We start from the raw sequence: 27,474 nt of genomic DNA, 5'->3' as shown, positions 1-27,474 counted from the left end.
ACACCACCAGTCATCTGAGCAACGTTATCATAATAATACCAATATACCAGTCCCGTTTCAATGATGTATTTATTCATTTGTTTATAAGGGACCAATGTACCTAAAGCTACGTACCTCATTTGCATGATGGCGTTTTTCATAGATTTTGGTTACAATAAGGATTATTCGTATATCATGGCTGAAATGCTTTCTGCCATCACGGTAATCTACGTCAGGCGTTGTGATCACTTCTGCTCTGCATCAGGTGCCCTATTCACAGTACACATATTTCACACGACCACAACTGTATACAGTCAGTAACAGGTGTCATATGTGTTGTAATGGGAAGTGTCACAGGTATGACAAGACTATTGTGTTACACTACATGACCAGAAGTATGTGGACGCCTGCTTGTCGAACATCTCATTTCAAAATCATGGGGCATTAATATGGATTTGGTCCCCCCTTTGCTGCTATGACAGCCTCCGTTCTTCTGGGAAGGCTTTCCACTAGATGTTGGAACATACATACTGCGGGGACTTGCTTCCAATCAGCCACAAGAGCATTAGTGAGGTCGGGCACTGATGTTGAACGATTAGGCCTGGTTTGCAGTCGTTGTTCCAATTCATCCCAAAGGTGTTTGATGGGGTTCAGTTCAGGGCTCTGTGTAGCCCAATCAACTTCTTCTACACTGATCTCGACAAACAATTCTGTACAGACCTCGCTTTGTGCACGGGGGCATTGTCATGCTCAAACAGGAAAGGGCCTTCCTCAACCTGTTAGAAGCACAGAATCGTCTAGAATGTAATTGTATGCTGTAGTGTTAAGATTTCCATTCACTGGAACTAAGGGGCCTAGCCGGAACCATGAAAAACACCAACCTTTACAATTAGCACTATGCGTTGGAGCAGGTAGCATTCTCCTGGTATCCGCAAAACTACTATTTGTCCGTCGGACTGCCAGATGGTGAACCGTGATTCTTCACTCCAGAGAATGCGTTTCCACTGCTCCAGAGTCCATTGTCGATGAGCTTTATACCACACCAGCCGACGTTTGGCATTGCACATGGTGATCTTAGGCTTGTGTGCAGCTGCTCGGCCATGAAAACCCATTTCCTGAAGCTCCCGACGAACAGTTCTTGTGCTGACGTTGCTTCCAGAGGCAGTTTGGAACTCGGTAGTGAGGACAGACGATTTTTACGCGCTACGCGTTTCAGCACTCAGCGGTCCTGTTCGTTGTGTGGCGGCTGAGCCGTTGTTGCTCCTAGATATTTCCACTTAACATTAACAGCACAGAAGATCTGCCAGGGCAGACATTTGTTGAACTGACTTGTTGGAAAGGTGGGATCCTATGACGGTGCCACGTTGAAAGTCACTGAGCTCTTCGGTCTTGGGCCATTCTACTGCCAATGTTTGTCTATGGAGATTGCATGGCTGTGTGCTCGATTTTATACACCTCTCAGCAACGGGTGTGGCTGAAATAGCCAAATCCACTCATTTGAAGGGGTGTTCACAAACTTTTGTATAAAAAGGGCATGTTACCGTTAGCTTGCTGTGCAGCAATGTCTTCACACATCCCCAGCCTCAGACCTCAAGAGCTACCTGGATAACCGCAAGCAGATGGTGAGGTGGGGAACATACCATTCCAACTCACAGCCAGTCCCAGCTGGAGTTCCCCAGGGTGGTGTGCTCTCTCCCCTACTGTTTGTGCTATGCATAAACACCCTAGACTCCAGCCTTCCAATCAGAATCCATCCTGTAAAGTGTGCTGATGACCTCACACTCATAGAATTGTTTCCTGGCGATCTACCTGGCCAAACACAAGCCGCCGTCAATGCAGTGGCTGAGTGGGGAAAAACCAACTGCCTGTATGTGAACGAAAAGAAAACTAAGGATATGCTCATCAGCTTCAGAAGGGCTGCTGGCTGACAAGGCTTTTCCACCCGCGGTTGCTGTAAACTGCCTCACAGTTGAGCGTTTGGAGTTTTTCTGATAGGTGTGATGGTGTCAGCTGACCTGTACTGGGACGAGCATGTCCGGTATATCCTAAAAAAAAAGCTTCAACCCAGGATCTACTACCTAAGTGAAGCAAGACAAGCTGGCCTCCCAACTGAAGTCCTACTGCAGATATACTTGACCTTCATCCATCCCCATCATGGAGTATGCCTCGCCAGTGTGGCCTGGCCTTCCAAAGTGTCTCTCTAAGGGACTTAGAAGGCATTCAGAGACGGATCTGCTGCGTCATTGGCACTCCCTGCAACTCACTCCCATCTCTGGAGAGCAGGCATGATGAACCTACAGTCAAGACCTTCAAAGGACTCCTGCATGGCCACACAAATCCTCTGCACTAGTTTCTACCCTACACAGAGGCCACATAATCTAAGGAGTTTAAGGCAATACTCTATCGTAGAGATCCCCAATTACATTTAGCCGTGGGCCAATTGTTCCTTGAGCGGATGGTCGGGGGGCCAGATATATATATTTGGTACACTGCAAATTGACCGCAAGAATCCCAAACACATACAGTATAGTATTTGACAAAAACAGAATCATTTCAAACCTTGATTATATTGGGACATGATCACATATGCCTCTCTATCTATGCGTGGGGATACTTGGGAACAGATTTCAGAAATTAAAATAACTTTGAGCTGATTTCCTGGTGATGTTGCAGTCTTATGTCCAGCAACAAAAACAAAGTTTTTTTAATACGTTATTATAAATACTGTATACTGAACAAAAATATAAACGCACCATGCAAAAATTTCAAAAGTTTTACTGAATATAGTCATATAGTCAGTCATAGTCAGTCAGTCAGTCAATTGAAATGAACTCATTAGCCCCTAATCTATGGACTGCACATGATTGAGCAGAGGCACAGCCCACCCACTGGGGAGCCAGGCCCAGCCAATCACAGATAGAAATACTCCTTAGTTTCATCAGCTGTCTGGGTGGCTGGTCTCAGACGATCCTGCAAGTAAAGTCGGATGTGGAGGTCCTGGGCTGGTCTGGTTGGAAGTACTGCCAAATTCTCTAAAACGACCTTGGAGGCATCTTATGGTAGAGAAATGAACAGTTAATTATCTGGCAACAGCTCTGGTGGACATTCCTGCGGTCAGCATTACCAATTGCACGCTCCCTCAAAAATTGAGACATCTATGGCATTATGTTGTGTGACAAAACTGCACATTTTATAGGGGCCTTTTATTTCCCCCAGCACAAGTTGCACCTGTGTAATGATCATGCTGTTTAATCAGCTTCTTGATATGCCACACCTGTCAGGTGGATGGATTATCTTGGCAAAGAATACTCACTATCAGGGATGTAATCAAATTTGTAAAGAAAATATGAGAGAAATAAGCTTTTTGTGCAAATGGAACATTTCTGATCTTTTATTTTATTGAAATATGGGACCAACACTTTACATGTTGCGTTTATATTTTTGTTCAGTATACAGTGCATTCGGAAAGTATTCAGACCCCTTCCCCTTTTAAACATGTTGTTACGTTACAGCCTTATTCTAAAATGTATGAAATAAAATGTTTTCCTCACCAATCTACATACAATACCCCATAAAGACTAAATAAAAACAGTTTAAAAAAAAAAAATTTTGCAAATGTATTACAAATACAAAATAGAAATACCTTTTTTTACAGAAGTATTCAGACCCTTTGCTATGAGACCCGAAATTGAGCTCAGGTGCATCCTGTTTCCATTGATCATCCTTAAGATGTTTCTACAACTTGATTGGAGTCCACCTGTGGTAAATTCAATTAATTGGACGTGGTATGGAAAGGCACACACCTGTCTATATAAGGTCAAACAGTTGACAGTGCATGTCAGAGCAAAAACTAGAAAGTATTACCCCTTGACCTTTTGCACATTTTGTTAGTGTGAAGCAGTTTTTCATCAAGGATCTCTCTGTACTTTGCTCCGTTCATCTTTCCCTCGATCCTGACTAGTTTCCCTGTCCCTGCCGCTGAAATAACTCCCCATAGCATGATGCTGCCACCACCATGCTTCACCGTAGGGATTGTGCCAGGTTTTTTGCAGACGTGACACTTGGTATTCAGGCTGAACAGTTCAATCTTGGTTTCATCAGACCAGAGAATCTTGTTTCTCATGGTCTGAGTCCTTCAGGTTCCTTTTGGAAAAAGTGGGCTGTCATGTGCCCTTTACTGAGGAGTGGCTTCCGTCTGGCCATTCTACCATAAAGGCCTGATTGGTGGAGTGCTGCAGAGATGGTTGTCCTTCTGGAAGGTTCTCCCATCTCCATAGAGGAACTCTGGAGCTCTGTCAGAGTTTTTGGTCACCTCCCTGATCAAGGCCCTTCTACCTCGATCGCTCAGTTTAGCCGGGCGGCCAGCTCTAGGAAGAGTCTTGGTGGTTCCAAACTTCTTCCATTGAAGAATCATGGCCACTGTGTTATCTGGAAACTTGTGTTTTATGTTATGACATCATATTTGATGTATGTTTCTGCAAGATGTTCAAATAAACCTACACCTAATCAACCTGTTCACTCTCTTCCTCCTCCGCACCACAACCCCATCCCCCTCTCCTCTCCTCTTTATTATGGCTCCTCAATTGACTGATTTCCTTATATGAGCTGTAATTCAGTAAAATCATTGAAATTGTTGTATGTTGTGTTAATGTTTTTGTTCAATATATATTACATTCGGAAAGTATTCACGTTACTACCTTATTCTAAAATGTATGAAATAAAATGTTTTCCTCATCAATCTACATACAAATCTACATCCCCATAAAGACAAAGTGAAAACAGTTTTTTTTTTTTTTTTGAATTTTACCCCTTTTTCTCCCCAATTTCGTGGTATCCAATTGTTGTAGTAGCTACTATCTTGTCTCATCGCTACAACTCCCGTACGGGCTCGGGAGAGATGAAGGTTGAAAGTCATGCGTCCTCCGATACACAACCCAATCAAGCCGCACTGCTTCTTAACACAGTGCGCATCCAACCCGGAAGCCAGCCGCACCAATGCGCCGGAGGAAACACCGTGCACCTGGCCACCTTGGCTCGCGCACACTGCGCCCAGCCCACCACAGGAGTCGCTGGTGCGCGATGAGACAAGGACACCCCTACCGACCAAGCCCTCCCTAACCCGGGCGACCCGGGAGGCCCCCGAAAACAGTTTTTTAAACATTTTTGCAAATGTATTACAAAACAGAAATACCTTTTTTACATAAGTATTCAGACTCTTTGCTATGAGACTCGAAATTGAGCTCAGGTGCATCCTGTTTCCAATGATCATCCTTGATGTTTCAACAACTTGATTGGAGTCCATCTGTGGTAAATTCAATTGATTGGACATGGCTCATCTCAGCTTTGTCTTTCTAGGCTTTTGTTAACTCTTCTCTCTTTAGCTCCCTCGCTCCCTCATTTCCGTCCATCTCCCCTCTCTCTCTCTCTCTCTCTCTCTCTCTCTCTCTCTCTCTCTCTCTCTCTCTCTCTCTCTCCCTTTTATTTTGACTCAGTGTAGAGTGGGATTCACACAGACCAGCAGTTACCAGGCAACAGGCTAGAACTCTGAGACACCTGCTCATCAGCTCTCACTAGCTATCCATCATGCTCTCTCTCATGTAGAGCTAACTGTTGTTATATACGACTGGTTACTCATTTCATACTCTTAAAGGGTTACAAGAGAAGCCATTTTGATGGTGGTTTGCATGTCTATTTTAAATGTGAACTTTTACACATGGTGAGGTAACAAGTGTAGTCCTCGTTTTAAATTGGATTTGACTGATTTCGGGTGGATTGACTGACTAGTGTTGGGAAACATTATAAGAAAGGTTTAGCTTTTAACATGAGTCATCCTCTTAACTGCTGCCTCAGGTCCAGATTATCCCACATGTAAAAAGATGTTAACAACACCCCAACCATGGTTGTAGGATTATCATATCAGTAAAGGGACATGTGGTGTACATGGCTTATACTAAGTATCTTCATTTTGAGTGGGCCAAGAGTGATCATCATTTGAACCTGCCTCAAAAAGCGTGCTATCCGGGATCCTTGGGATGTCCCTATCCCATTGAAGTTGACATTTTAAATGGTTAAGGGTAGGGTTAGTTAATTAAAGGGTTATAGTTCAAATTAGGGTAGGGATTATGGTTAGGGAACACATGGAATGGCATCAAACACATGAAAACCAAATGGAATGGAAACAATGTGTTTCATCATTTTCCAATCATTACATTTTAGCCATTACAATTAGCCACCCTTCCTCCACCAGCCTCCATTGGTATAAGAATTACACTCAACTGTATACTAAGATACAGTTATATTTTCATCGTGCACTAATACACACTGGCATTTTCTAGTTCTGTAATAACACATCAATTGTAGCCCATTTATTTGTTTTGTTTGAGGTAATTACACATTTGGGAAAAGTATGACTTTTCACAGTTCTGGAGCAGTTCCTCTCTTGATCAATGGGGAAAAACAAAACTGAAAAGAAACAGTGACAAGTCTGAAATTAGTCTCAAAAATAGGAAGTCCCTAGTGAAACGGAATGCCCTCGTTTTTCACCTCAAGGCCACCACGCGATGGATCGTGTCGCTCTTCTACTGCAGTGTGTTTTGATCTAGGAGAGTGGTTCTCTGGAGACCAGGAGGGAATCACAACGACATGGTCAAGGAGGGAAGGAGAGAGGGAATGGGAAAGACACTGAATTAAGGCTTTGAAGAAGAAGAAACACTTTCATTCACTCAGGTTCCCCCTATAGGTAGAATTGTGCTTTGTGTAAATGTTATATAACCAAGGCTATGCCCACAAAATTCACTTCAGTGTTTTTGGTAGATGACAAAAAGCACAATATAACCAGTGAAGAAGGAGTTTTTACATTTAAACTCTGTTTTTCACAATTCCTGGCATTTAATCCTAGTAAAAATTCATTGTATTAGGTCAGTTAAGATGACCACTTTATTTTAAGAATGTGAAATGTCAGAATAATAGGAGAGAGAATGATTTATTTCAGCTTTTATTTCTTTCATCACATTCCCAGTGGGTCAGAAGTTTACATACACTCAATTAGTATTTGGTAGCATTGCCTTTAAATTGTTTAACTTGGGGCAAACGTTTTGGGTAGCCTTCCACAAGCTTCCCACAATAAGTTGGGTGAATTTTGGCCCATTCCGCCTGACAGAGCTGGTGGAAATGAGTCAGGTTTGTAGGCCTCCTTGCTCGCACACACTTTTTCAGTTCTGCCCACACATTTTATCTAGGATTGAGGTCGGGGCTTTGTGATGGCCACTCCAATACCTTGACTTTGTTGTCCTTAAGCCATTTTGCCACAACTTTGGAAGTATGCTTGAGGTCATTGTCCATTTGGAAGACCCATTTGTGACCAAGCTTTAAGTTCCTGACTGATGTCTTGAGATGTTGCTTCAATATAGCCACATCATTTCCTTTCCTCATGATGCCATCTATTTTGTGAAGTGCACCAGTCCCTCCTGCAGCAAGGCACCCCCACAACATGATGCTGCCACCCCCGTGCTTCACGGTTGGGATGGTGTTCTTCAGCTTGCAAGCCTCCCCCTTTTTCCTCCAAACATAACGATGGTCATTATGGCCAAACAGTTCTATTTTTGTTTCATCAGACCAGAAGACATTTCTCCAAAAAGTACCATCGTTGTCCCCATGTGCAGTTGCAAACCGTAGTCTGGCTTTTTTATGGTGGTTTTGGAGCAGTGGCTTCTTCCTTGCTGAGCGGCCTTTCAGGTGATGTCGATTTTGGACTCATTTTACTGTGGATATAGATACTTTTGTACCTGTTTCCTCCAGCATCTTCACAAGGTCCTTTGCTGTTGTTCTGGGATTGATTTGCAATTTTAGCACCAAAGTACGTTAATCTCTAGGAGACAGAACGCGTCTCCTTCCTGAGCGGTATGATGGCTGCATGGTCCCATGGTGTTTATACTTGCGTACTATTGTTTGTACAGATGAACGTGGTACCTTCAGGTGTTTGGAAATTGTTCCTAAGGATGAACCAGACTTGTGGAGGCCTACAATTTATTTTCTGAGGTCTTGGCTGATTTCTTTTGATTTTCCCATGATGTCAAGAAAAGAGGCACTGAGTTTGAAGGTAGGCCTTGAAATACATCCACAGGTACACCTCCAATTGACTCAAATTATGTCTATTATCCTATCAGAAGCTTCTAAAGTCATGACAGCATTTTCTGGAATTTTTCAAGCTGTTTAAAGGCACAGTCAACTTAGTGTATGTAAACTTCTGACCCACTGGAATTGTCATACAGTGAATTATAAGTGAAATAATCTGTCTGTAAACAATTGTTGGAAAAATGACCTGTGTCATGCACAAAGTAGATGTCCTAACTGACCAAAACTATAGTTTGTTAACACAAAATTTGTGGAGTGGTTGAAAAACAAGTTTTAATGACTCCAACCTAAGTGCATGTAAACTTCCGACTTCAACTGTATGTGATCGGCCATTGAAACTACTCTTTCTCATCTCTGTCTTCTAATGGACAGTCACAGCGGGAGACAGCTGGAAAGTGATTGGTTGAACGTGATTGGTTGACCTGTTGCTAATGAGGCGTGGTAAAACAGCAACCAGGTTGCTCATCCTTCTGTTTGTTGTCGCCATAGCGATGAGGAGGAGATGCGGAAGTCTTTCTCTGAGCTGGGGGACACCAACCAGGCTGACTCCACCTCTAAACACATGAAGAGCATGGCCAGTGGTGAGAAACACCTAGTGGCCATGGCCCAGCCCTCGGGAGCCCTGCTGTACAAGAATGGCTTCCTGGTGCGCAAGGTGCACGCTGACTCAGATGGCAAGAGAAGTACGTATCAAAACCACAGATATATTGTATATATATATATATATATATTATATTTTTATTTTGTTTTAACTGCTATTTTTTTGTTTTGTTTTCATTTCTACATTTGTAAAGTGACTTTGAGTCCTTGAAACGCGCTATATAAGTCCCATTCTTTTTACTGTTATTATTATTATCATTTTTAATCATTTAGCCCTATGCTGTTTTTTTATCTACATCGTACCTATTGTGGTCCACATAGAGTAAACTGTATAACTTTCTTTGGAACAATGAGAGTTTGGTGGCTCTGTTCCAACATCCATACTTGCCTACCACTTAGTATGAAGCAATGTAATGAGTATGTATAGGTGTGAAGGTTAGTATGGACATTTGAAGGTGACCTATGTTTTGACCAAACTATTCTCCTGATCTCAGCACCGCGTGGGAAGAGAGGATGGAAGACGTTCTATGGCATTCTGAAGGGGCTGATTCTCTACCTACAGAAGGTGAGCAGGTGTGACTACACTTCTGTCTCTTCTGTCTCACTTTATGAGCTCGCAACACATTCACTGTCCCGAAACTCTGAAAAGTCTATAAATGCCTGCTCAGTCAACCCACTTTTTACATACTCGTATTGAGTGACATTATATGTGTTTGCACCAATGAAAACCCCCAAATGTTCCCGAGAATGTAAGTCTAAAAAGACTGCTAAGATTATCCTACTTTGTTACGTACTCATACACAATTACATTTGTGATACACCTGGAAGTATACCCATCTTTGATTGACACACACTGAAATACAGATCTCACTCTCCAGCCATCCGGATGACTTTCCATACCCTGTTGGGTGTTGATATTGTCAGTATGAGGTAATGCGTAAAGGTTGAGTCCTTGGTTCAGTGCCTTCAGACTGCAGACCTGGCATTGTCGTCTATACCCATTTGGACCAGTGGTCCTGGCCTTTGCTACGGGCAGCCCTACCAGCTTCTTGGACTTGTGTGTAACTCGGCCACTTTGAACAGAAGCAAGGGTCCCAACCAGAGGCGGTCCCATGGCGCCGCAGCTGTGCCAATGATGTATGTACTGTATGTCTATCGGTAGTGGTCTCTGGTCCAACAGTCATGTCTGAGTTGGGCAGAGGCAAGGCACCTACTCGGGTGTCAAAAATACCCATTTCCTTAGTATGGTTTGTTCTGTAACATCCCATCAACAAGTCATCCTGCTAAAAGAGAGGTCTGGACACAGTTATCTTCTAGATTGTCCTGATTCAATCACCTACGGTTCAGTTAACCTTTTACTGCAGTGGGCTAAATCAGGGTCACACAGAGTGTTTGTTGATAGTCTTAAACAAGTCTACTTTGAAAAAGAGTATACACCTGACAAACATGGTTATGGGCTTAAACGAAAGAAAACACCTGTACCATGTCAGAGATAGACTACAAATATTTTCAATTTTGAGTTTGCATCCCAATATTACACTTTAATTAAATCACAGAAGACTGAAATATAACAAAACAGTTTGACATAGAAACACCGGATTATGTGCAGGTTAAAAAAAATAATGTTTATTAATTGTGAATTTATAAAATATAGTAATAATATTCCATCCATGAGGCCACTAGGGGGAGATTTGGTCGTTTGATTGCAGGAAAGGGCTACAGTCAATTGCTGTGTTTTTTGATTGCTGGAATTTCACACCATAACATCCAGTGCCAACTCACTGATGCTTGACATTCTCATATTACAACTCAATTAGATGACCGGTACTCAAAGAACCATCTGGGGGTTGAATACACTACGCTGTGGTCAGAACTACTGCGATGGTCAATAATGATATCAGGAGGAAATCACACTTTATGATGATTGTCATTGTTTGACCATGCAGGGAGAGTACCGGCCAGATAAACAGCTGTCAGATGAGGATCTGAAGAACGCCGTGTCCATCCACCACTCTCTGGCGATGAGGGCTGCTGACTACAGCAAGAGACCCAATGTGTTCTACCTCCGCACCGCCGACTGGAGAGTCTACCTCTTCCAGGCACCGTGAGTCCCATCCCTCGCTTCACTCTTCTTCTCTCATTCCTCTGTAAGATTGAGCCATCCCTTGCTTTCACGAGTTCAGGTTACACACTATAAGTTGAATGTGAGATGGTTTATTATTTGGCCTGGAGCCATAACCTGAAACTGCTCCCTGCACAGAACACATCTGTCGTTGTTTAACATCTGCCCTTGGTTAACATCTGCCCTTGGTTAACATCTGCCCTTGGTTAACATCTGCCCTCGGTTAACATCTGCCCTCGGTTAACATTTGCCCTCGATTAACATCTACCCTCGGTTAACATTTGCCCTCGGGTTAACATCTGCCCTCGGTTAACATCTGCCCTCGGTTAATATCTGCACTCGGTTAACATCTGCCCTCGGTTAACATCTGCCCTTGGTTAACATCTACCCCCGGTTAACATCTGCCCTCGGTTAACATCTGCCCTCGGTTAACATCTGCCCTCGGTTAACATCTGCCCTCGGTTAACATTTGCCCTCGATTAACATCTACCCTCGGTTAACATCTGCCATCGGTTAACATCTGCCCTCGGGTTAACATTTGCCCTCGGTTAACATCTGCCCTCGGGTTAACATTTGCCCTCGGGTTAACATTTGCCCTCTGTTAACATTTGCCCTCGGGTTAACATTTGCCCTCGGTTAACATCTGCCCTCGGGTTAACATCTGCCCTCTGTTAACATTTGCCCTCGGGTTAACATTTGCCCTCGGTTAACATCTGCCCTCGGGTTAACATCTGCCCTCTGTTAACATCTGCCCTCTGTTAACATTTGCCCTCGGGTTAACATTTGCCCTCGGGTTAACATTTGCCCTCTGTTAACATTTGCCCTCGGGTTAACATTTGCCCTCTGTTAACATTTGCCCTCGGGTTAACATTTGCCCTCGGTTAACATCTGCCCTCGGGTTAACATTTGCCCTCGGGTTAACATTTGCCCTCTGTTAACATTTGCCCTCGGGTTAACATTTGCCCTCGGGTTAACATTTGCCCTCGGTTAACATCTGCCCTCGGTTAACATCTGCCCTCGGTTAATATCTGCACTCGGTTAACATCTGCCCTCGGTTAACATCTGCCCTTGGTTAACATCTACCTTCAGTTAACATCTGCCCTCGGTTAACATCTGCCCTCTGTTAATATCTGCCCTCGGTTAACGTCTGCCCTCTGTTAACATCTGCCCTCTGTTAACATCTGCCCTCTGTCAAAATTTGTCCTCTGTTAACATTTGCCCTTGGTTAACATTTGCCCTCGGTTAACATCTGCCCTCGGTTAACATCTGCCCCCTGTCAACATTTGTCCTCTGTTAACATTTGCCCTCGGTTAACATCTACCCTCAGTTAACATCTGCCCTCGGTTAACATCTGCCCCCTGTCAACATTTGTCCTCTGTTAACATTTGCCCTCGGTTAACATCTACCCTCAGTTAACATCTGCCCTCGGTTAACATCTACCCTCAGTTAACATCTGCCCTCGGTTAACATCTGCCCTCTGTTAACATCTGCCCTCGGTTAACATCTGCCCTCGGTTAACGTCTGCCCTCGGTTAACATCTGCCCTCTGTTAACATCTGCCCTGGTTAACATCTGCCCTCTGTTAACATCTGCCCTGGTTAACATCTGCCCTCTGTTAACATCTGCCCTGGTTAACATCTGCCCTCTGTTAACATCTGCCCTGGTTAACATCTGCCCTCTGTTAACATCTGCCCTCTGTTAACATTTGCCCTCGGTTAACATCTGCCCTGGTTAACATCTGCCCTCTGTTAACATCTGCCCTCTGTTAACATTTGCCCTCGGTTAACGTCTGCCCTGGTTAACGTCTGCCCTCTGTTAACATCTGCCCTGGTTAACATCTGCCCTGGTTAACATCTGCCCTGGTTAACGTCTGCCCTCGGTTAACATCTGCCCTGGTTAACATCTGCCCTGGTTAACATCTGCCCTCTGTTAACATCTGCCCTCTGTTAACATCTGCCCTGGTTAACATCTGCCCTGGTTAACATCTGCCCTCGGTTAACATCTGCCCTGGTTAACATCTGCCCTCTGTTAACATCTGCCCTGGTTAACATTTGCCCTGGTTAACATCTGCCCTGGTTAACATCTGCCCTGGTTAACATCTGCCCTCTGTCAACATCTGCCCCGGTTAACATCTGCCCTGGTTAACATCTGCCCTCAGTTAACATCTGCCCTGGGTAACATCTGCCCTCTGTTAACATCTGCCCTGGTTAACATCTGCCCTGGTTAACATCTGCCCTCGGTTAACATCTGCCCTCTGTTAACGTCTGCCCTGGTTAACATCTGCCCTCTGTCAACATCTGCCCCGGTTAACATCTGCCCTCGGTTAACATCTGCCCTCTGTTAACATCTGCCCTGGTTAACATCTGCCCTGGTTAACATCTGCCCTCGGTTAACATCTGCCCTGGTTAACATCTGCCCTCTGTTAACATCTGCCCTGGTTAACATTTGCCCTGGTTAACATCTGCCCTGGTTAACATCTGCCCTCTGTTAACATCTGCCCTGGTTAACATCTGCCCTCTGTCAACATCTGCCCCGGTTAACATCTGCCCTGGTTAACATCTGCCCTCAGTTAACATCTGCCCTGGGTAACATCTGCCCTCTGTTAACATCTGCCCTGGTTAACATCTGCCCTCGGTTAACATCTGCCCTCTGTTAACATCTGCCCTCTGTTAACATCTGCCCTGGTTAACATCTGCCCTCTGTTAACATCTGCCCTGGTTAACATCTGCCCTGGTTAACATCTGCCCTGGTTAACATCTCCCTCTGTTAACATCTGCCCTCTGTTAACATCTGCCCTCTGTTAACATCTGCCCTGGTTAACATCTGCCCTGGTTAACATCTGCCCTCTGTTAACATCTGCCCTCTGTTAACATCTGCCCTGGTTAACATCTGCCCTCTGTCAACATCTGCCCCGGTTAACATCTGCCCTGGTTAACATCTGCCCTCAGTTAACATCTGCCCTGGGTAACATCTGCCCTCTGTTAACATCTGCCCTGGTTAACATCTGCCCTGGTTAACATCTGCCCTCGGTTAACATCTGCCCTCTGTTAACATCTGCCCTCTGTTAACATCTGCCCTGGTTAACATCTGCCCTCTGTTAACATCTGCCCTGGTTAACATCTGCCCTGGTTAACATCTGCCCTGGTTAACATCTCCCTCTGTTAACATCTGCCCTCTGTTAACATCTGCCCTCTGTTAACATCTGCCCTGGTTAACATCTGCCCTGGTTAACATCTGCCCTCTGTTAACATCTGCCCTCTGTTAACATCTGCCCTCTGTTAACATCTGCCCTGGTTAACATCTGCCCTGGTTAACATCTGCCCTGGTTAACATCTGCCCTGGGTAACATCTGCCCTCTGTTAACATCTGCCCTGGTTTTTCTTTTTATTATTTGTTTATTTTATTTCACTTTTATTTAACTAGGCAAGTCAGTTAAGAACAAATTCTTATTTACAATGACTCTTACACCGGCCAAACATGGACGACGCTGGGCCAATTGTGCACCGCCCTATGGGACTTCCAATCACGGCCGGTTGTGATACAGCCTGGAATCGAACCAGGGTGTCTGTAGTGACGCTTCTGGCATTGAGATGCATTGCCTTAGACCGCTGCGCCACTCAGTTAACGTCTGCCTCGGTCAATAAACCTGATCTTGACTTTGCAAGGGCTCCCTCCTCCTCTTGTCTCCTTGTTTGCCCACTAGCTGTCTTGAGGCAGTAATGGCTGTTACTACCTCCTGCTGAGTGTGTGTGTGCGTGTGTGCATGTGTGCGTGTGTGCGTGTGTGCGTGTGTGCGTGTGTGCGTGTCTGTCTGTCTGTGTCTGTCTGTCTGTCTGTCTGTCTGTCTGTCTGTCTGTCTGTCTGTCTGTCTGTCTGTCTGTCTGTCTGTCTGTCTGTCTGTCTGTCTGTCTGTCTGTCTGTCTGTCTGTCTGTCTGTCTGTCTGTCTGTCTGTCTGTCTGTGAGTGAGGAGGAGGAGGGGTGTAAATCAAGAATGCAGAGGCACATGATGTGGCCACATGTTCCAGTCACCCAGGAGGACCAGCTCTGCTCCAGTTGCAGCCTGTCCCAGATACCTTCCTCTCTCTCTCCATCTCACTTTCCTTCCTTTCCCTCCCTCTCTCTCTATTAACTTCCTTTCTCTCCCTCCCCCTCTCTCACTCTCTTTCTGTCACTCTCTGTCTCTCCCCCCCTCTCTCCTTTCCTGCCTCTCTCATCCTCTTTTTTTACCCTCTCTCTCCCTTTTGTTTCTCCCCCCTCTCTCTCTCGCTCCCTATCTCTCCCTCCCTCCCTCCCACCCTCACGTCCTCTCTCTCATTTCTCAACCAGTGTCCAGGTAGCTGTGACAAAACCGTCTGATTCAATCTGATTACTCTCCGGGGTCTCTAATGGCCCGTTAGTAGATGACATCTATTAATTGGCCCCTCAATGATTTATTTCTCAACAGCAAAGCAGCGTTTTTCAATACAGCAGCTGTGATGATAATCACTATGATGGCTTAGTTTAGCTCTGTGCAGTAGGGATTGATATGTGTGGTGTGTAAGCTTGTGTGCGTGCGTGAGTGTGTTTGTACAACACGATCTCATAAACTCTGTGTGTGTGTGTGTGTTTTGTCCTCCATAGAAACGCAGAGCAAATGCAGTCGTGGATCACGCGCATCAACACGGTATCAGCCATGTTCTCAGCACCACCCTTCCCTGCAGCCATTGGTTCACAGAAGAAATTTGCCCGACCGCTGCTGCCAGGCTCCACCTCCAAACTGTCACAGGTACCCGCCTCATCACCAATCACATTTACCATACCACATCACTACCATAATTGAAACCATCCCTGAAGGCACTCTTCAAAATGAATGAATAAATGCTATTATTTTAAATGTCCACAAGGATGATTAAAGGACAAAACTCGCAATGATCTCAGAAATAATGTATAGGCCTACGAGGTCAAACTAGTGATGATCATGTGCTGGGAGAGAGTACATGGCCCTCTGGTGACCTGGGTGGTGAACTCTGACCCTAAGTATCTGTGCTTACAGGAGGAGCAGGTCCAGTCCCATGAGGCTCGGTTCCGGGCCATCTCCACTGAACTGGCTGAGCTGCGCTCGTATCCTCCAGACCGAAAGGTCAAAGGCCGTGAGCTGGAGGAGTACCGCCAGCGGGACGAGTACCTGGAGTTTGAGGTGAGCCCGAGGCGACAGTTTGTGAACTTTTCAAAGGCTACAGGAAAAGAAAAGAAAGAAATTGGAATCAAGTCAAGCGTTAAGCAATTATGCAGCACTGCATTTCTGCCTCGCTCACTTTCTCAGTCCTCTCTCTCACTCTTTCTCCCTTCCCCCCTCTTCCTCCCTCTCCCTCTCTCTCTCCCTCTCCCTCTGTCCCCCTCTGCCTCCCTCCCCTCCCTCTTCTGTAATGTAGAAAACGCGCTATGGTACCTACGCCATGCTACTGCGGGCCAAGATCCGCTGCGGCGAGGATGACTTGTCCGTATTCGAGGCCCAGATCCTGGAGGACAATGGCCTGCAGCGCGCTCACTCCAGCCCCACACTGCAGGACAGCAGCCAGGCCTCCCAGGGCAGCAGCACCAAGGAGCCGGTGGGCTGCAGCGGTATAGGAAAAGGCTCCAAGCGCACAGAGGGCCAGAGATACAGCTACCGCCAGGCCGTCAAGAAGTGAGTCAGGGCGGGGTGCTGGGTGGTGATGACGTGGCAGGCTTGTCTCCCTGCGCAGGTTATTTGAGATCCGGGTGAGGGGGGGGTTATAGGAGCTTGAAAAGGAGCGGGGTGAGAGTTTACTGTATACACCACGCCCCCCCCCCCCCCCTCCCATGGAGCCCCCATCCAGCACCCCCGATCTCCTCAGCCAGTAGGGGAGGTGCAGAGGTGCAGGTCCTATGACTGGCGCGGTCACTGGCCAATGCCAGCGGTGTGTTGGGACATGAGGGAGGGAGGAGCATTGGAGAGGTCATGGAGCTTGGACAGGAAGTATTTGAGAGAAGGTTTTCTGGATACACTAATAGACTGTACTATACCATACGGTAAGACAGAGGGTCCTCCTGTAAGCGGTAGCTCCGCCGTACCGGGACTCCCGTCCAGCATCCTTTCCTTCTAATTCTTTGAGGTCACCTCTCTCACAAACAAACTCTACCAACCTTTTTTTCTTGACGTTGTTTTTTTCTGATTTGGGACCAAACATGTTTACATGTTTGACACCTTAAGTCTCCGATGACTGTTCTGTTGATTTCAACATGTGTTACACTACTGTAATACTGCAGTAAGAGGAGCTAGACCCTAGACTCATTGCAGTCCCATTTTTTTCCACAACATCAGGGTGTGTCCACATTCCATGAGGGAGCCTAAACACTAGGGTACTTGCAGTTCCTGAACTTTTCTTTGGGGCAAATATGGCAGCAACAAGGTGGCTCTAGTGGATCCGTAATGGCAGTGCACTATGCATCAGGATCAGCAATGGAGGTTCAGTTGCAACTCTTCCTCCTGGCCCGATTCAGGGCGAGGGCAGAGGAGAGACTGAGCTCTCACGACTTCAGACACTCCACTCTCTACACATTCTCACTCTTCTCCCCTCTCAGAGAGGGGGTAATTGTGGCTCCCATCTCTATCCTATCTCCCAAATGGGTTGTCAGTGGGGCGGATGTCATTTGAGACATGTCATTATAAACTGGGTGGTTCGAGCCCTGAATGCTGATTGGCCGACAGCTGTGGTATATCAGACCGTATACCACTGAGTATGACAAAACATGTATTTTTACTGCTCTAATTACGTTGGAAACCTGTTTATAATAGCAATAAGGCAGCTCGGGGGATGCGTCGTGCCTAAGAACAGCCCTTAGCCGAGGTATATTGGCCATATACCACACCCCCTTGTGCCTTATTGCTTAGTTGTACTGTGTCATCCTCTCAGCAAGAGAGACCCATGGTTTCTTTCCTTTCCCTTAAAGGGGCACTCTGCGATTGATATATACCCATTGACTCTTGAATAATATAACGTACAGTGGGAAGAACAAGTATTTGATACACTGCCGATTTTGCAGGTTTCCCTACTTACAAAGCATGTAGAGGTCTCTAATTTTTATCATAGGTACACTTCAACTGTGAGAGACGGAATCTAAAACAAAAATCCAGAAAATCACATTGTATGATTTTTAAGTAATTAATTAGCATTTTATTGCATGACATAAGTATTTGATCACCTACCAACCAGTAAGAATTCCGGCTCTCACAGACCTGTTAGTTTTTTTTTAAGAAGGCTTCCTGTTCTCCACTCATTACCTGTATTAACTGCACCTGTTTGAACTCGTTACCTGTATAAAAGACACCTGTCCACACACTCAATCAAACAGACTCCAACCTCTCCACAACGGCCAAGATCTGTGGGCGGTGTAAGGACATCAGGGATAAAATTGTAGACCTTCACAAGGCTGGGATGGACTACAGGACAATAGGCAAGCAGCTTGGTGAGAAGGCAACAACTAGAAGGAAATTATTAGAAAATGGAAGAAGTTCAAGATGACGGTCAATCACCCTCGGTCTGGGGCTCCATGCAAGACCTCATCTCGTGGGGCATCAATGATCAGGAGGAAGGTGAGGGATCAGCGCAGAACTACACGGCAGGACCTGGTCAATGACCTGAAAAGAGCTGGGACCACAGTCTCAAAGAAAACCATTAGTAACACACTACGCTGCCGTAGATAAAAATCCTGCAGCGCACGCCAGCTCCCCCTGCTCAAGCCAGCGCATGTCCAGGCCCGTCTGAAGTTTGCCAATGACCATCTGGATGATCCAGAGGAGGAATGGGAGAAGGTCATGTGGTCTGATGAGACAAAAATAGAGTTTTTTGGTCTAAACTCCACTCGTCGTGTTTGGAGGAAGAAGGATGAGTACAACCCTAAGAACACCATCCCAACCGTGAAGCATGAAGGTGGAAACATCATTCTTTGGGGATTCTTTTCTGCAAAGGGGACAGGACGACTGCACCGTATTGAGGGGAGGATGGATGGGGCCATGTATCGTGAGATCTTGGCCAACAGCCTCTTTCCCTCAGTAAGAGTATTGAAGATGGGTCGTGGCTGGGTCTTCCAGCATGACAACGACCCGAAACAAACAGCCAGGGCAACTAAGGAGTGGTTCCGTAAGAAGCATCTCAAGGTCCTGGAGTGGCCTAGCCAGTCTCCAGACCTGAACCCAATAGAAAATCTTTGGAGGGAGCTGAAAGTCCGTATTGCCCAGTGACAGCCCTGAAACCTGAAGGATCTGGAGAAGGTCTGTATGGAGGAGTGGGCCAAAATCCCTGCTGCAGTGTGTGCAAACCTGGTCAAGAACTACAGGAAACGTATGATCTCTGTAATTGCAAACAAAAGTTTCTGTACCAAATATTAAGTTCTGCTTTTCTTATGTATCAAATACTTATGTCATGCAATAAAATGCTAATTAATGACTTAAAATTTTTACAATGTGATTTTCTGGATTTTTGTTTTAGATTCTGTCCCTCACAGTTGAAGTGTACCTATGATAAAAAATTACAGACCTCTACATGCTTTGTAAGTAGGAAAACCTGCAAAATCGGCAGTGTATCAAATACTTGTTCTCCCCACTGTATATATGCCTCATGAGCTTAGTTCAACTGTTGTACCCCATCAGAACCCCAAATATAAATTTGTTTTACTCCTTTGTTTGTAAACAGTGTAATTGTAAACAAAAACAGAATCTCCACAAAACATGGTTAAAACTATGTTTCTGATATCATTGATGGTTAGTCCTTGTATCCATAGCGCTGTCCATGGATGTGAGAGGGGTTACATTTCTCCAGCCCCATCCCTCAGCTGTTTACCAAATCAGTGGCAGGGTGGATGCTTTGTATTGTTGAATCGCAGAGTGCCCATTTAATAACAGTTGATACTACTCCTACCTAGCCAGTTGCTTTAGCTTTGTCTTGTGGTGGGCTTCTGTTCTTCTTTCTTACTTCTCTGGGCTGCACTTTGTTTTTTTCTCAGCATGTCTGCATTGAGCTCAGCTTTTTCTTTTATGCCTTTTTCTTCTTCCTGGAAAAAAAGAGAGCAGCAACTGTTTGTGTTGTGTTGTATTTTAATTCACGCTGTTGTATTGACATGTCCTCCATGTTACTCCCTGACATGTCCTCCATGTTACTCCCTGACCTGCCCTCCATGTTACTCCCTGACCTTCCCTCCATGTTACTCCCTGACCTGCCCTCCATGTTACTCCCTGACCTGTCCTCCATGTTACTCCCTGACATGTCCTCCATGTTACTCCCTGACATGTCCTCCATGTTACTCCCTGACCTGCCCTCCATGTTACTCCCTGACCTTCCCTCCATGTTACTCCCTGACATGTCCTCCATGTTACTCCCTGACCTGCCCTCCATGTTACTCCCTGACCTTCCCTCCATGTTACTCCCTGACCTGCCCTCCATGTTACTCCCTGACCTGTCCTCCATGTTACTCCCTGACCTTCCCTCCATGTTACTCCCTGACCTTCCCTCCATGTTACTCCCTGACCTTCCCTCCATGTTACTCCCTGACCTGCCCTCCATGTTACTCCCTGACCTGCCCTCCATGTTACTCCCTGACCTGCCCTCCATGTTACTCCCTGACCTGCCCTCCATGTTACTCCCTGACCTTCCCTCCATGTTACTCCCTGACCTGTCCTCCATGTTACTCCCTGACCTGTCCTCCATGTTACTCCCTGACCTGCCCTCCATGTTACTCCCTGACATGTCCTCCATGTTACTCCCTGAACTGCCCTCCATGTTACTCCCTGACCTGTCCTCCATGTTACTCCCTGACCTGCCCTCCATGTTACTCCCTGACCTGTCCTCCATGTTACTCCCTGACCTGACCTCCATGTTACTCCCTGACCTGCCCTCCATGTTACTCCCTGACCTGCCCTCCATGTTACTCCCTGACCTGCCCTCCATGTTACTCCCTGACCTGCCCTCCATGTTACTCCCTGACCTGTCCTCCATGTTACTCCCTGACCTGCCCTCCATGTTACTCCCTGACCTTCCCTCCATGTTACTCCCTGACATGTCCTCCATGTTACTCCCTGACCTGCCCTCCATGTTACTCCCTGACCTTCCCTCCATGTTACTCCCTGACCTGCCCTCCATGTTACTCCCTGACCTGTCCTCCATGTTACTCCCTGACCTTCCCTCCATGTTACTCCCTGACCTTCCCTCCATGTTACTCCCTGACCTTCCCTCCATGTTACTCCCTGACCTGCCCTCCATGTTACTCCCTGACCTGCCCTCCATGTTACTCCCTGACCTGCCCTCCATGTTACTCCCTGACCTTCCCTCCATGTTACTCCCTGACCTGTCCTCCATGTTACTCCCTGACCTGTCCTCCATGTTACTCCCTGACCTGCCCTCCATGTTACTCCCTGACATGTCCTCCATGTTACTCCCTGAACTGCCCTCCATGTTACTCCCTGACCTGTCCTCCATGTTACTCCCTGACCTGCCCTCCATGTTACTCCCTGACCTGTCCTCCATGTTACTCCCTGACCTGTCCTCCATGTTACTCCCTGACCTGACCTCCATGTTACTCCCTGACCTGCCCTCCATGTTACTCCCTGACCTGCCCTCCATGTTACTCCCTGACCTGCCCTCCATGTTACTCCCTGACCTGCCCTCCATGTTACTCCCTGACCTGCCCTCCATGTTACTCCCTGACCTGTCCTCCATGTTACTCCGTGACCTGCCCTCCATGTTACTCCCTGACCTGCCCTCCATGTTACTCCCTGACCTGCCCTCCATGTTTCTCCCTGACATGTCCTCCATGTTACTCCCTGACCTGCCCTCCATGTTACTCCCTGACCTGCCCTCCATGTTACTCCCTGACATGTCCTCCATGTTACTCCCTGACCTGTCCTCCATGTTACTCCCTGACCTGCCCTCCATGTTACTCCCTGACCTGCCCTCCATGTTACTCCCTGACATGTCCTCCATGTTACTCCCTGACCTGCCCTCCATGTTACTCCCTGACCTGTCCTCCATGTTACTCCCTGACCTGCCCTCCATGTTACTCCCTGACCTGTCCTCCATGTTACTCCCTGACCTGTCCTCCATGTTACTCCCTGACCTGTCCTCCATGTTACTCCCTGACCTGTCCTCCCTGTTACTCCCTGACCTGCCCTCCATGTTACTCCCTGACCTGTCCTCCATGTTACTCCCTGACCTGTCCTCCATGTTACTCCCTGACCTGTCCTCCCTGATACTCCCTGACCTGCCCTCCATGTTACTCCCTGACCTGTCCTCCATGTTACTCCCTGACCTGTCCTCCATGTTACTCCCTGACCTGTCCTCCATGTTACTCCCTGACATGTCCTCCCTGTTACTCCCTGACCTGCCCTCCATGTTACGCCCTGACCTGTCCTCCCTGTTACTCCTTGACCTGTCCTCCCTGTTACTCCCTGACCTGCCCTCCATGTTACTCCCTGACCTGTCCTTCAGGTTACTCCCTGACCTGTCCTCCAGGTTACTCCCTGACCTGTCCTCTCTGTTACTCCCTGACCTGTCCTCCATGTTACTCCCTGAGCTGTCCTCCAGGTTACTCCCTGACATGTCCTCCATGTTACTCCCTGACCTGTCTTCCAGGTTACTCCCTGACCTGTCCTCCATGTTACTCCCTGACCTGTCCTCCATATTATCCCCTGACCTGTCCTCCATGTTACTCCCTGACCTGCCCTCCATGTTACTCCCTGATCTGTCCTCCATGTTACTCCCTAACCTGTCCTCTCTGTTACTCCCTGACATGTCCCCCCTGTCCCCCCTGTTACCCCCTGACCTGTCCTCCCTGTTACTCCCTGACCTGTCCCCCCTGTTACCCCCTGACATGTCCTCTCTGTTACTCCCTGACCTGTCCCCCCTGACCTGTCCCCCCTGTTATGTCCTCTCTGTTACTCCCTGACCTGTCCCCCTGACCTGTCCCCCTGTTACCCCCTGACATGTCCTCTCTGTTACTCCCTGACCTGTCCCCCTGACCTGTCCCCCCTGTTATGTCCTCTCTGTTACTCCCTGACCTGTCCCCCTGACCTGTCCCCCCTGACCTGTCCCCCCTGTTATGTCCTCTCTGTTACTCCCTGACCTGTCCCCCTGACCTGTCCCCCTGTTACCCCCTGACCTGTCCCCCTGTTACCCCCTGACATGTCCTCCCTGTTACCCCCTGACCTGCCCTCCATGTTACTCCTTGACCTGTCCCCCCTGTTACCCCCTGACATGTGGTCCTTCTGTAGCTCAGTTGGTAGAGCATGGCGTTTGTAACGCCAGGATAGTGGGTTCGATCCCGGGACCACCCATACGTAGAATGTATGCACACATGACTGTAAGTCGCATGTCCTAAATGGCATATATTATATTATATTATTATATTATGTCCTCTCTGTTACTCCCTGACCTGTCCCCCCTGTTACCCCCTGACATGTCCTCCCTGTTACTCCCTTAATCTCTGTGTATATGTATAGGGCACTTGTTTATAAGACCTATTTAACAGTCACCAGGCAGACCCTGAATGTTCTTGTTTTTTTGTATATATTTTTACAGTATTTTACAATAGTCTGTCGGACATGCTCCTCTTCCTCTTGTGTACTGTTGTAAGCGTCATTGTACGATGAAATATCAAGAATATAAGAAGTATTTTATTCATATTCATAGTAAACTTATGGCAGACGTTTTATAATAACCTGCCAGCTACTATATTAAGCTTATATTGTATCATACATTATACAGTATATGTACTTTTACAATATATCCTGGTGAATATGCATAAAATAAACATACAGAGTTGATATTATACATTCCCTGTATTTAAATGTCCTGAAAGTGTTCTGTGATAATCATGTGTTTTTATGTAGTATTCTTCTGTATGTAAAGGGGCAACAAAGGCACCAGCACAATCTGAGTATTATCTAAAAGCCTATGTTTCTATCAAACAATGATGAGACTGAGAAAGGAGACCTAGCGAAGTGGGACAGTGCCACAATCAATTCCCATCATGATTTCAACTCTCTGGTCTGAATTATTTTGAAGAGAGTGAGAGAGGCATTCTTCTTTAAATTGTTTGCATGATTTACTTTGAAGGTAGTTGTTACTCATGTCAGAGAGTAATCTTTTGCTGTTGTTGCTACACAAAAAAAAACCAGACATGGAATAATGTAACAGGTGAATGTGAAACGTGGAATGTGTGAGGATTGCCTTGCAGGGGAGCGGCAATGCATTTACTGGCGAAATATGTATGGAAGCTTATCCATGCCATATCCTTAATCAATGTAAATAAAAATAATCGACATAGCCATTTCTTGACATACCTTCAGTTTCAAACATTCACTGGAGAATGTCATATAGTTGCGTAATATGTTTGAAGGATAGACATTTTCTACTCAGGCTTTCAAACGTCGCCTTGAACAGCTGTGTTGCCAGCATCCTACCAGCAGAGAGAGCTGTTTAGCAGGACATTCAGTTAACTTTCAGCCATAACATTGCTGCCCCCGCACTGCACAAGCTTTTTAGGGTGGCCCATTCGCAGTCTCTGGCTAGGGAGTACTGCGGAGCTATCTGTGATCGTTGACAGATAGTTGTGTGTGTGTGTGTGTGTGTGTGTGTGTGTGTGTGTGTGTGTGTGTGTGTGTGTGTGTGGGGCGCGCGTGTGCGCACGTGCGAATGCGTACATCTGAGGAGATGTGTTTTTGTTCTGTAGGTTCGTGAATGTCATTGAATGCAGTATGCTGCGACCTGGCTGTTCTGCTGTAGGTTCGTGAATGTCATTGAATGCAGTATGCTGCGACCTGGCTGTTCTGCTGTAGGTTCGTGAATGTCATTGAATGCAGTATGCTGCGACCTGGCTGACCTGCTGTTCTACTAAGGAGCCTATTTAAGGAATGTGGCTGAGGAGGATATTCTAGCCGGCAGATTCATGTAATGTTTTGAAGCAGGAATGGTTTATCCATCGCATGTAGTTACCTTGCTGGAAAAAAAACATCTGTACAATTTTAGTACAGACAATTGAATGTTAAGTCAAAGTTTCACTTGGTGTATTTTGCCTCGCGTCTTTTCCTATCTCACTTCAGCTATTTTTCCATTTGTCACCTTCCTTTTCCATGATCTCTTTCCACTCCAACCTCATACCGTCTCTATTTTTCCCCTTCACTCATCCTCCTCTCTCGCGTCACTTCCTTTCCCCCTTGTCAGTTTGCTCTGCCCTCTGTCTCAGTCGTCATCTCACTGCTATCACTCTCCTACACCATCTTTTGGGAAGCTGCCTTCATCATCATCATCTGCTTGTGTATATTGTTACTGTTACTGATGACATATACCTTGAATTGTATTGTAACTTGATGTTACTGCTGTGATATTACTGCTTGGTACTTGTATTTACTGATAGTGTTTGACACTTGTGGCATATGTGATCAGGTTAGTCTATCACAGAAGGACATGTCACCTCGGGACATTGGAGGGTACAAGGTATGAGGGCCCTTTACATACAAATGGACGTTGTGTAGTTCAATCAACAGGTGAACCACACTGAAAATGTCATCTTCGACACACTATTTCTTCATACGTTGGGGTCTATGCAGTACGTGCCCTGTTCCCTCTGGCCCAGGCACTAACCATGAGGGAGAGAGGCACAGACAGTTTGATACGGTACGCTGTCTGTTGTACAGCAGTATGATAGTCAGGACTCCGCGTCAAGCTCAGCGAGCTCTCTATGCCCCACCCTGCCACCCCGCCCCCTCTGACGTTATCACAGAGCAGCTGCAGGGTCTCCATGGCACTGGTTTGCATGGAAACCGCTAGTTCCCTCCAAGTGTGTCAAATGTGCCTATTTGATTGTGACATTTCCGGGAAATAAAATCTAAATGTTGGCTCCTTGATACTGAAATGAGAGCCTAGGTGTTACTGTATGTTTGACCCTTTCCCAGCCAGCACTTCTGAATGTGACATGTGTGTATATACTGTATATATACAGCATGAGATAATATTATAATGGTCTGCTTTCCTTTGTATTATGTTTAGAGTATTTAATGAAAGGTTAATATATAGAACAACATTTTTGTCCTGCAGTTCATTGTCATGATTTTTTTTAAATTATAAAGCTGAATGAAGGAAAAGTTGTTGTATTTCTGCTGTTTTCTGCTAATGTGTTGTAGACACCACACCAAGCCACCAATGCATTCAAAACTGTGATATAGTGTACTACAGTGGGGTTCTGACTGATTTCAGTTGTCTTAGACTGCTGCCAAGGAGAGACGTTTGAAATGTTTTTACTTGGATAGTTCTACTCATTTTAGCTGTACACGTGTCGACTTGCCTGTTAAAACCTCACTTCTTTAAGGAAACATTGTTTGTATATGAGCTCTTCTGGGGAGGCATAGCGGGGAAAATAAAAGTGTTTCAAAAAGTGATTGTTTGTGCATTGTTGTATTTTGTCAAATATCATAGTAAAACTACATAAAATAAGATACCACCACAAATGGAGCCAGTACTGGAACTCCAGAGGACATATAAATAAATACAAATGTTTCCCTCATTATGTTGAAATCACGACTTACACGAATAATGGTCTGTGGCTGTTTTTCATGGTTCGGGCTAGGCCCCTTAGTTCCAGTGAAGGGAAATCTTAACGCTATAGCATACAATGACATTCTAGACGATTCTATGCTTCCAACTTTGTGGCAACAGTTTGGGGAAGGCCCTTTCCTGTTTCAGCATGGCAATGACCCTGTGCACAAAGCAAGGTCCATACAGAAATGGTTTGTCAATATTGGTGTGGAAGAACTTGACTGGCCTGCACAGAGCCCTGACCTCAACCCCATCTAACACCTTAGGGATGAATTGGAACACCGATTGCGTGCCTAATTGCACAACATCAGTGCCCGACCTCACTAATGCTCTTGTGGCTGAATGGAAGCAAGTCCCCGCAGTAATGTTTCAGCATCTAGCGGAAAGCCTTCCCAGAAGAGTGGAGGCTGTTATTGCAGCAAAGGGCATACCTACTCCATATTAATGCCCATGATTTTGGAATGAGATGTTCGACGAGCAGGCGTCCACATACTTTGGGCCATGAAGTGTATTTACTTCATGATCACAACATAACAAAAGTTGTTTTGTTAAGATCACATGGTAAACTCAAGATAGGAGTGGACATAGTGATGATAGATGGACAGCAGTGTCCATAGTGCACCAAAGGCAGTAGGACTCTACAAAGATCTAAGACCTTCGAGTAGAGCATTATCTGTTGTAAGTAGCCATGTGCTACTGTATAGGCCTGGGTCTTCGTATCAAAGCTCCAGCAATAAATGGCCAACAATGGCAAACTGAGGAATTCCAAACAAACTGCAGGTGTTACAGTAGAGTATGTGTCTAGTCAGTGAAATGATTTGTATGACCGGAGGAGCTGTCCTTCAGCACCACAACATTTTGCCCACCATTTGGGGCTGAAATAACCATTAGACTGTATTCTACATTAAATGTTTGAGTATTTAGAAACATCAACATGTGATTCACTTCGCCTGTTTTGCTGTTAAAAATGTTCTGTACTACCTGTTAATTGTTATTTGTGACTGCGTTTTTTCTTCTATTGAGAGGCTGACCACTCTGTTAAAACTATTTACGAGA

The 27,474-nt window shown here is 46.0% G+C and overlaps 2 protein-coding genes across 6 annotated transcripts in view; both read left to right on the top strand.

The window, feature by feature from the left end:
* LOC124048290 overlaps nt 1–17,937 on the top strand; it is a 90,158-nt gene extending 72,221 nt beyond the window's left edge. For 3 of the 4 annotated variants that reach the window (XM_046368927.1, XM_046368928.1, XM_046368926.1), the window contains exons 12-17: nt 8,602–8,795; nt 9,207–9,277; nt 10,659–10,816; nt 15,455–15,599; nt 15,867–16,010; nt 16,246–17,937. In XM_046368927.1, the coding sequence (XP_046224883.1) occupies nt 8,602–8,795; nt 9,207–9,277; nt 10,659–10,816; nt 15,455–15,599; nt 15,867–16,010; nt 16,246–16,503 (970 nt within the window). In that variant the 3' untranslated portion in view covers nt 16,504–17,937. Of the gene's footprint in view, nt 1–8,601; nt 8,796–9,206; nt 9,286–10,658; nt 10,817–15,454; nt 15,600–15,866; nt 16,011–16,245 lie in introns of those variants that run through there. The other variant, XR_006841198.1, reaches the window with a different exon arrangement.
* Nucleotides 17,938–19,374: 1,437 nt separating this feature from the next.
* Nucleotides 19,375–26,261, top strand: LOC124048292 (periaxin-like). Of its 2 annotated transcripts, XR_006841199.1 has the most exons (3): nt 19,375–22,648; nt 23,234–24,556; nt 24,610–26,261. XR_006841199.1 is itself a non-coding variant. In XM_046368929.1 (2 exons), exons 1-2 carry the CDS (start codon nt 19,952–19,954, stop codon nt 23,303–23,305), a joined length of 2,769 nt encoding a protein of 922 aa, XP_046224885.1. In that variant the 5' UTR covers nt 19,375–19,951; the 3' UTR covers nt 23,306–26,261. The 2 variants fall into 2 exon arrangements, 1 of the variants encoding a protein (XP_046224885.1); XM_046368929.1 differs by having other exon boundaries at nt 23,234–26,261.
* The last annotated feature ends 1,213 nt before the right edge of the window (nt 26,262–27,474 follow it).

The sequence above is a fragment of the Oncorhynchus gorbuscha genome, linkage group LG11, assembly GCF_021184085.1.
Source record: "Oncorhynchus gorbuscha isolate QuinsamMale2020 ecotype Even-year linkage group LG11, OgorEven_v1.0, whole genome shotgun sequence".
In the NCBI taxonomy this organism is placed as follows: domain Eukaryota; kingdom Metazoa; phylum Chordata; class Actinopteri; order Salmoniformes; family Salmonidae; genus Oncorhynchus; species Oncorhynchus gorbuscha.
The sequence above is the reverse complement of the archived record's forward strand: the minus strand, read 5'-3'. Positions and strand labels throughout refer to the sequence as shown.